The sequence below is a fragment of the Tenrec ecaudatus genome, chromosome 10, assembly GCF_050624435.1.
Source record: "Tenrec ecaudatus isolate mTenEca1 chromosome 10, mTenEca1.hap1, whole genome shotgun sequence".
NCBI lineage: Eukaryota > Metazoa > Chordata > Mammalia > Afrosoricida > Tenrecidae > Tenrec > Tenrec ecaudatus.
This window is the reverse complement of record NC_134539.1, coordinates 60,334,873-60,345,304: the sequence shown is the minus strand read 5'-3', so window position 1 is coordinate 60,345,304 and position 10,432 is coordinate 60,334,873. Positions and strand designations below refer to the sequence as shown.

Here is a 10,432-nt window from a genome sequence, read left to right as displayed (position 1 = left end):
ACACCTACACACAGACACACAGAAATGTATATGACTGAGTGTAGATCCTATTTCTGCTCTAACTTGGGCTCTTAGGTTTAGATACCGTCACCTACCATGCCTGGGATGGGTCTTCCATGTCTTTCAAGAAGCCCCACAATCATAAGACAGGCAGAGGGTCTGAAGATCCCAGAAACCTTGCAGCAGGGAGATGAGTTGCCTGTTCATGAGCAAACAAAGTCAATCTACTCAGACATTCGTGTTCACAGCGCTTGAGGAATAGCATGGAAGCTAACTTTATAACCCACAGAAGAGACCTCCAGAGGAAAGACCCAAAGCTCCAAATGAAGAATAACATAAATAATTGCTTCCTTTTCTCTTGTCTTCCCTTGAGAGTAGAATTCCTTGTGGAGAGCATTCACTAGGAGACTTCACGCACCCTTGGAGGAATGATGAGAACAGCACAAAAATTGACTAGGAAATTGGGGACTCACAACATTTTTGGGGAGGCTTCTCCATTTATGTTGGGGAAAATGTGATTAAAAGGAACCCATAATAAGCCAAGATGGAGGTGGAGTGCATTAACCCAGGTGTTTAATCTCAATATCTTTCATTTTTACTTATGAATCATTTTCATATTTGCTATTGTGCAGATTTACAGTAAGTCATTTTAGTATTATTTTTTGTTCCTATGTGGAGAATGACTTGAAACGTTACTAGCAAAAATCCAAGACTACAGCCCGGAATATTGAATGGACTGCTAGAAAAACAAAGTTAAGAGACTTGCCTAGGCGGCTGTTGACAGATTGAAAAGGGGGGGGGGGGGCAGGAGTAACTCTATGGATTTTTGAATTTTGAACCACTGCTTTTTGTCAGAAGCTGGAAAATATCTAGAACTATGAAGAAAATGCTTCTCTAGGACTGAATGTTAAAGGAAGTCAGTCTGTGGGTGGGCAGGCTGAAAAGCTTGCTAGGTGACCACCTGGATCCACTTGTTGAGTGGAAGTGGGCCAAATGCAGCAATAAAGAGACAGGTTGATTCTGACCACTGACACCCGTGGAACAGGGACTAGAGAAGATGAGAGCGAATTGGCTGGTCTGAAGTACATGGGGGGGGGTGCGTTTAGGGTTTTTGAGAATTTGTGATGGGGCCCATGCCCTAATGGTGAGGCAGTCAATGAGCATCTGGTGAGGCGCAGTGAGGCAGCCCACATTGAGTAGACCAGAACCCGACTAGATAAAGAGAAGATATTGAAGACTGTGAACTGGCGCATATTGCTGCTGACCTTATGGATGGCCTATCCTGATGTGACTTTGCTTATGGATGCAGAGCAATTTATAGTTTGGTATTGGTATTAGTATTGGTATTGGGCCTATGGGCTAATATCAGATTTTAGTACTTGATCTAGACTAAATTGTGTTGTTTTCTCAATATTGAATTGTTCTTGTACATAAAGTTATTTCCTATACACTTATGAGTGTCTATGAATTTGTTTCTCTAGTCTTCCCAGACTCACACAAAAGACTTGTCAAAAACTAGAAGCAAATCAAATGTCTAACTACAAGAAAATAGTTTTAAAAGCTGTGGTATCCCACTTCAGGGCAAACACAAAGATAGGCCGTGTCTTTTAAGTCCACTAGTCACTCAATTCAGTCTGTCGAATGCTTATAACTCATCTACTGCTCCCTTATTTGTACATCATAAAGACCACTTCTCCAGTGAAGACGTCACCTCAACTGGCGACAGCTCCTTGTTTGGAGGGGAGTAGGAGAGGACCAAATAGTCCATGTCATGTGGCCATGCCCTGCAGCCATCCCTATGGGTTGGACACTCCCACATCAGTGTTCTGTACACTCTGGTGGAAATCTGTGACAAAGAGGAGGGATATATGTCTATCCCAAATAAGATGATTTCACCTCTGTCGAGGGGAGAGAGGCTTAATATTGCCTTTATGATCCCCCAAGCGTGAGAATCTGACCAGTACAATAAGGCCAAGCCTACATTTTTTATTGAGTTTCTCTTCAGCCCTTGGTGGCCTAGGCTCTGAACTATATGGCTATCTGGCCTTAATGCATGGTAGGGTTGCTAAGTGCAATGTAGTCGAGAGGAAATACAGAGAACAGAATGGAGGTCAAACACAACAGTGAGATAGGAGGAAAGTAAAAGGAAATGGAGGAAAGAACTAGGAGACAAAGGCCATTTAAAGAGGTCTAATTATAGGCATGTACATATTTAAATATATTAATATTTTACAATAGGGATCTAGGTCTACGGATATATAGGTTAGGGGTTAAGGTAGCAGATGGACATTGGGCCTCTACCCAAGTCCTCCCTCAACACAAGAACACTTTGTTCTAATAACCTGGCATTCTGTGAATCTCACCTTCATGTCACGATCATTGAAGACAAAATGGGTCCATAAGCTAATGTGCTGAAGAAAACTGATGGTGCCTGGCTATAGCATCTGGGGTCTTAAAGACTTGAAGTTAAACAAGCGGCCACCATCTAGCAGGGAAGCAACAAAGCCCACATGGAAGAATCACACCAGCCTGTTTGATCATGAGGTGTCAACGGGATCAGGTATTAGGCATTAGAAGATCCCAAACAAAAGATTATATTGATGCAAACAAAGAGGGTTGGAGTGGACACCCAAAGTCCATCTGCAGACAATTGGACATCCCCTCACAGAAGGGTCATAAGGAAGGACAAGCCAGCTGTGTTGCAGTATGGAACCACTGAAACACACAACATTCTTCTAGTTCTTTAATGCTCCCCCACCACCACCATCATCACTCCAGTTCTATCTTACAAATCTGGCTAGAGCAGAGCATGGACACTGGTACAGATATGAGCTCTCAACACACAGAATTCAGGAAAATAACCCCTCAGGACCAATAATGAGAGTAGCTATACCATGAGAGTCAGGGAAATGTGGGGGCAGAAAGGGGGAACTGATCACAATAATTGATTACAAACCTCCCAGGGTGGAAAAACAACAGAAATGTGGTTAAAGGGAGACAGTATAAAATATGAAAATAAAAATAATTGATAAATTATTGAGGTTTCGTGAGAGTGTGAGGGTAGGGGAGGGACACAAAAAAAAGAGGAGCTGATACTAAGGGCTTAATTAGAAAGAAAATGTTTTGGAAATGATGAGGGCAAAATATGCACAAATGAGCTTGATACAATTATATATGGATTGTTATAAGAGCAGTTAGGGCCCCCAATAAAATGATTTGTTAAAATATAAAAATAAATAAAGGAGTCATAAGGGCACTGTGAAATAAATGTTGGGTTGCAACCCTAAAGATCAAGAAGAAAGGCCGAGCCAGCTGTTTCCATAAAGGTTTTACAGCCTTGGACACCCTCCGGTCGCTGTGAGTCAGAATCAAGTGGATGACAGTGGTAGGTGGATTTTGAGCAAGGGTCTGAGCACTCTTTCATGTACTAGTTGAGTCTATATTCTCTTGTAAAATGACTGTTTAAGTCTTTAGTTGAGTCCTTCCTTACTGAGTTGCTTGCCTTCCTTAGTGAGTTGCAGGAGATACTTATAAGCGGGTAAATAAAAAATATTGTTATTAAGATTCCAAATCATAAGAGGAGGCTTGGAAAAACCCCATGGGGGAAATAGAATTAAAACATAGTAGAATTTTTAATGAACTTTTTGAAGCCCCCTTATATATGTATGGGTTTATTCCAAATGAAACATGTTTAAGCATCTCTCTGCAATCAGTAAATGGTTGAACACAAGTTGTCTCAATAATGCCATCATCTGAGTCTTGTCAGAATGCCTACAAATAAGATCCTGTCAAATGTGCCTTCCAAGGAGATCCGTTGGGCCAGTTACAGTTCATGCTTTTCAGTTCATGCTGAAAAGTCAACTGCAAATGGTGACCATTCCTTTGAATTCTAAAGGTGCCACATTAATAGATTGCCTCAAGAGCACATGGCTCTCAGAGGGGCATGTTACGAAGAAGTTTTAAGAAAATGAAAAACTACATTGGTGAGAAAAAGTCCGGGAAACTTGCACCAAGGTGTGTTGTTGTTGTTGTTTACCATCACAACAATGTATCAGATCATTCTTTAAGGCGAGCGAGGGCTGTCCTAGGACAATTTCATTGGAAAACCGTGCATCAATCACCCTACAGTCTTCATGATGTCCCTTCAGATTTCCTTTTGTTCCCAAAATTAAAGGAACACCTGAAAGCACAATTTTAGTTCCATGAGTCCCTGAGAAATGGCCAAACTGCTGCTTTGACGGGTAGAAACCTAAGAGCACCGAACTGGTAGGGCAAAGGGTAGAGCATTGGAAATACCACCTGCAGAAGTGTACAGACCTGATGGAGGGTATGTTGAGAAACAGCAGTTTCTCATTTTGATACCTTTGTTTAATAAAGGCTCCTACAACTTAGTAGACATTCTTTTCCCTTACGCTCACGTATTCTTAACACAGCCATACATATGAGATGTTCTCCAGGTCTGGCCTACTTAGTTTCTTGGAGTTGCCACTTCATAGGCATAGTTTTTTTTTTTTTTCATTTTCCATGTTAGCTTTTTATTCTTTTTTTTTTTTTAGTGGGCCTCATCTCATCCCATCTGTGTTAGTATGGGTTCTTTTTTTTTTTTTAATTTTATTTTAACAATTTATTGGGGCTCATACAATTCTTTTCACGGCATAGTTTTTTTAACTGTAATTAAGATAATTGATTATTTTTTCTTATATTGGACATTTTTCGTGTTCTCACTAAGAACAAACAAACTCAGTGCCATTGAGTTCATTCCAACTCATAGTGATCCAATAGTAGATTTTCCAAGACAGTAACTCTTAATAAAAGTATAAAGCTCCATCTTTGACCCAATTTTATAGAATATCGTTAAACACCCTCCTCCATAAAGGCCTAGGATACATTGTTTAAATTTACCAAGACAGTTTATTTTGGAACACCAAAAAATACCAGTAAAATTTAAAGTATGTCAGTCATACTATGTGTTCTGATCACATTAAGTTTCAAATCCATAACAAGGGGATTTATGGAAAAATTGGTTAAATAGCTGGAAACAATCTAAGAGAATGTTAACTAGTTTACAGACTTGCGGCCGTTACGTAATCTCCTGTCAACTTATGAAGGGTGGAGACTAGTCTGTCAATGAGGCCTCTGTGTGGGCATGGCCTTCTCCTGAGGATTTTAGTACAAGTAATTCATCTTGGTGGAGCTAACAGTGCAACTTAAGGCGTTGCGGGGTGAGATGGAGAAGAGAAGTCATGTGTTTAAGATTACGTTATTCAGGGGGTTACTGCTGTCGGGGAATCCTCCAAACATTTCTAGGATTTGGGACAAAACACTCCTTTAGTTGGTTTATCACAATAAAAAGAAATATCCACCAATTCCCATGCTCCAGTAGCTGCGAACTTCTTCCAGGCATCTGAATTCCTCAACACTTGTAGCTGGGTCCATGCACAAGCAAAGTACATGTGTGCAGACACGGAAATCCCTAAGTTACAAGTGTGTGTACTTAGAGTGAGAAGGCAAATTCAGAAACAAGGGGGGTAGGGGTTCTTGGTAGAAAGTGCCAGATTCTGTTTGCTTAATCCCCTGGACTCTTATATTCCCCTCCCCCCAATTAGGAAGTCAATCTGGTAGGAGATTGACAGAATATTTGGCAACCTCCTGTGATCAATACTTCAGCCTTGTTTCTGCACGCTCCACCTTCCAAAGCAGAAATGAAAAGTATGAGCTCTCTGACTTGCACATACTGTACAAATGGTTAGGTTACAGATGTGAGATTATTCCCTAACCCCCTCCCTGCAATTGGGCATCTCTTGGAGAAAAACAAGGCTTTCTATTCCCATAAAGAGTTACAGTCTTAGAAACTTATCAGGGGCACTTCTACCCTGTCCTGTAGGTTTGCTGTGAGTTGGCATCAATTTAATGGCAGTGAGTTTGGTTTCAGGAGGGGGACAGGGTTCGCATCAATTATTGTTGTCATTCTTGTTCGGTGCCATTAAGTCAGCTCCTGTTCATAAAGATCCGGCGTACAATGGCACAAAACTCTTCCTGGTTACTCACCACCCTCATACTTGATCCTATTTTTGAACCTCCTGTTACAACTCTGGTTACTAACAAAGGGAACCATCTCTCAGAATGAATGGTCAAGTGCCCATAGCTTTCAAAGCAATTTATTTCTTTTATAAGGTCATGATCCCCCTCCCATTGCTACATCAACCCCATGAGCATCACAGGATAATCTTAGTCATGGTGATTTTTCACCCCACGGTAGTCACCATCCCACCTAACACCAACAACATTGTGCTTTGACCAGCAAGTGATCCCAAACCAAAACTGTATTCAGAGTGTCTCCGTTAGACCATTTCTGTGTTTGTGGCCGTAGGGTGAGATCCCCCAAAGGAAGATCCTAAGAAAAACATTTGAAGCTGAGTAGTTTATCAGGACGGTCATTCCAAGAAGAACCAATCAGAAGGTAGACACAACATTGTATGGTCATAGTTACCACTGGATCCGTTAAGGTATTGGTAATCTGCTCACCATGGCCATAATAGAGGGGATTGGGATTCAGACCTCTGAGAAATGGTGGCACTACAGCATGCCTTCACGTGGTCCTACCCAACATACAAGATGAGTGGAATTTCTTGTCCTTGACGATGATATTTTTATCCTATCTGACCCATCAGAGAGCGGACAGAGTCTGCTCTTGTCCTTAGAGGAAGTAAAATAATTCATAGGCAGAGGCAGTAAGACAGTAAGAAGTCACTAGCATGAACTAGAATGCTGAGTACCATAAGAAGAAGTGAAAAGTGTCAGTTAATTTTGTGAAAGAAACCAACCCAGAACATGGTGACTTAGCAATCAGTTTGATGCTCACAACTCTCCAGGCCATCAGAGCAGTAGTGGATGGGGCTGACCTGTCTGTGGCTGGATGATCTATAAAGTCTCCTTAACCACTGTGGCCCTTGTGGCCAGGATACTGGAAACAATAGGAAGCCTGCTTCCGTGGTCTTTGGGTTTTTTCTTGATCTTGCATATCTTTCTTCACAGTCATCTGTGGGTTCCCAAAGAAACAGTGCCATGCAAAGCTCTTTCCAAGACTCTGAACATGGTTGCTAGCATTTCATTGAACAAAGCACGTCACCCCCACTAGCCTAACTTCAATGCACACTATGGTAAAAATGTTCTTCTACGCAGTATATTTCCCAGAGCGCCTTTCATGTCCCGATTCCTCAGACTGTAGATAAAGGGATTTAGCATGGGAATAACGATGGTGTACAACGCAGCCACAATGACATCCTTGTCATTGGAATCATCGGATGAGGGGAAAAAGTACAATCCGATAATTGCTCCATAGTACAGAGACACCACCGAGAGGTGGGAGCCACAGGTGGACAAGGCTTTGCAGATCCCCTTGGTTGAGGGCACTCTCAGGATGGTGGCCCCAATGCGGCCATAAGAAATCAGGATGCATATGAATGGAAGGGTAATGACCACTCCCCCTACAGTGAGGATAACCAGCTCATTGGTTGTGGTGTCCGAGCTGGACAACTTAAGTAAGGCAGAGAGGTCACAGAAGAAATGGGGGAAAGTGTTTGCTCCACAAAACGAGAGCCGGGCCAGGAGCAGGGTATGCAATAGAGCACTGGCAAAGGATAAAACCCAGGACAGAATTACTAGTAGGAAACACAGACTCTGGCTCATGATGGTGGTGTAGTGGAGGGGGTGGCATATGGCGACATACCTGTCATAAGCCATGGAGGTGAGAAGGAAACTGTCAATATCACCAAAAAATAAGAAAAAGTACACCTGGGTAATGCAGCCAGCATATGAGATGGATTGACTGTGGGTCTGCATGTTCACCAGCATCTTTGGTGCTGTGACTGATGAGAAAGAGATGTCGGTGAGGGCCAAGTGGCTGAGGAAGAAGTACATGGGGGTGTGCAGGCGAGAGTCCAGCCTGATGAGCAGGATGATGAGCAGGTTCCCCAGCACGGTGGTGAGGTACATGCCCAGGAAGAGGGCGAAGAACATACTCTGCTGCTCTGGCTGGATGGGAAGCCCAAGGAGGAGGAATTCAGACACACTGCTCTGATTCTCCCTCCTCATTATGTGTTTCTCTTTTGCTATACTGGGGAGATGCAAAAAATGAAAGAATAAAGAATAATTGTGAATGACTACTACATAATGAAACATGGTTTCAAACCATTTAGTGATTGAATCTTAACCTGAATATATCCTGCTTTTTCTCCCCCCATTTGGATCAGTAATGGTCTGAAGTTGGCTTATTGGGTTATGTGACTATCTATAAATCCATATAACCTCTTAAGGAAATTGTGAGGCATCAAAATGACTTACCACGTCAGACCTAGTTCAACCTTGAAGAGTCCATGACTACCACAGGGTCTCCAATTGATTCATCTGTTGCTCTCTCTTGAACTGTATGTCTCACACATCGTACATGGCTAATGCTTAATTTCCATGAACAAATCCAAACTCACTGCCATTAGGTTTATGCTGACTCCTGTTCACGCTATCAGGCAGGGTAGAACTGCTTCTGTGGTTTTCCAAGACTGCACATCTTTAAGAGGTGGAGAGCCACATCTTTCTCCTGCAGAGCAGCGGGCGGTTTTGAACAGCTGACCACCAGTTATCAGCCCAGTTCATGACTACTATGCCACTAGTGCTCCTTTATCTCCATGAGCTGGATCAAAATTAACGACCCAGTAGGCCATTCTAGCTCTTCCAGAATCAGGACTTGGCTACTTGGTGAGACATATCATCTGCAGCTTATCTTGAGAAGGTCATTAAGGTTAGGAACTTGGGTCAATTAAAAAAAATCTGTTGACATACCTTGTAATATAGCCATCAATACTTCCTTCAACAAAATTTCTTCTCACTTTTCCAGTCCGCCATGATACTTTCTGAAGGAATGTTTATGGAGAGTCAAAAAGAAAGACTCATTCATCTCTCTTCCAGGTTGTGAACTCACTTATTTCCTCAGTTCAAGCCAGATCCCTCTTGTGTAAGTTTCCAAAAAGCCAACCTAGGCATTGGCTCTTCCAGCCACTTCCTGTAATGGTCCAAGAAGCAGCTCTTTGTCATTGTTTGCCTAGCCTAACATACCAAGTACCAACTTCTCCTTTCAAACTGATCATATCCAAGTATTATGCCAGTGACGCATAGCTGATTTTGTTACCTTACACTTGGGACACTCCTTGTATTCTATGAATTATCTCATTTCTCTTCATTTTTTTCAGATCAGTTAATTTTAGTTGTGTTCCCGTGAACATTAATAAATACACATTCACTTTTGCTAGTTCTCATCATGCTAATCTTAATCAGTATGTCACTAGAAAAGTATAAATTTGCTATTCGATTGACACGTAAGATATTTCTAATGTGACTATTCCCAGGAATATTATAATGTGTACCCAAAACATCCAAACTCACTGCCATCAAGTCAATGTTGACTCATAGTGACACCCTGTGGGATTTCAAGACTGTAAATGTTTACGGGAGTAGAAAGTCCAGTCTTTCTCCTACAGAGCTGCTGGTGGTTCCGAACTGTCAACCATGAGGATTGCAGCCCAGCACGTAACAACTACACCACCAGGGCTCCCACATTGAGTAACATGGTACAGATGTCATTTTTCCCATGGGAAATAAATATGTAGTGTAATGTCCTAAAAAGGGAATAGCAGGGTATGAGACCAAAGCCTGTTGCTGTTGAGTGGATTTTAATTGATTAGAACCCCTATCGAATGGAGTAGAACTGCCTCATGGGGTTCCCAAGACTGTAGTCTTTATAAAAGCAGACTACCGCATCTTTCTCTGGTTGGGTGGCTGGTGCATTTGAACAGCTGATCTTTTGGTTAACAGATAAATAATTAAACTGACTCCTAGATTATGAATAAAAGAAATCTAACTAAATAGCAAGCCTACAAGACAGCCTAGAACTGCCCTGGGGGTTTCCAAGACAGTAACTGTTTATGGGATTAGACAGCCTCATATTTCTCCCGGGGATATGAATACACCTTGTTAAACTTTACAAAGTTAAGGTGGTGAGGAAATCTTTTTAAAATAGGCCATGAAAGGTCACACAACATAGAGGGTCTAGAAATGTGCAGCCTAGGTAGTGTAAAAACTTGAACGAAAAAGAGCTAGAGTGTTTGGTGAACAGAGAAAACGCAGGCGCATGGTGAATAAGAATCATCTAGGAGGATAATGGTCTGTCATGCGTAGTGCTCATGGTGAAGGGAGTTGGGAGTGAGCTGCTACTTGCAAGCAAGGTCAGCACTTGGAAACGACCAGCTGCCCCTCTGCAGAAAGAACATGCATTCTCTTGTCATGAAAGCAAAAGCCTCAGAAACCCGCAGAAGCTGCTGTACACTGTCCTACCGAGTCCTGTTTAACTAGAATAGACGTGATGGCAGTGAGTTTGGGG

The 10,432-nt window shown here is 42.1% G+C and overlaps 1 protein-coding gene across 1 annotated transcript; it reads right to left on the bottom strand.

Moving 5' to 3' along the window:
* Positions 1–7,155: 7,155 nt before the first annotated feature.
* Positions 7,156–8,094, bottom strand: LOC142457964 (olfactory receptor 1J21-like). Its single transcript, XM_075559045.1, has one exon. It carries the CDS (start codon positions 8,092–8,094, stop codon positions 7,156–7,158), a length of 939 nt encoding a protein of 312 aa, XP_075415160.1.
* Positions 8,095–10,432: the final 2,338 nt, after the last annotated feature.

Coding starts and splice junctions, on each gene's coding strand:
- LOC142457964 (XM_075559045.1), bottom strand. CDS start 8,094: ATGAGGAGGGAGAATCAGAGCAGTGTGTCTGAATTCCTCCTCCTTGGG.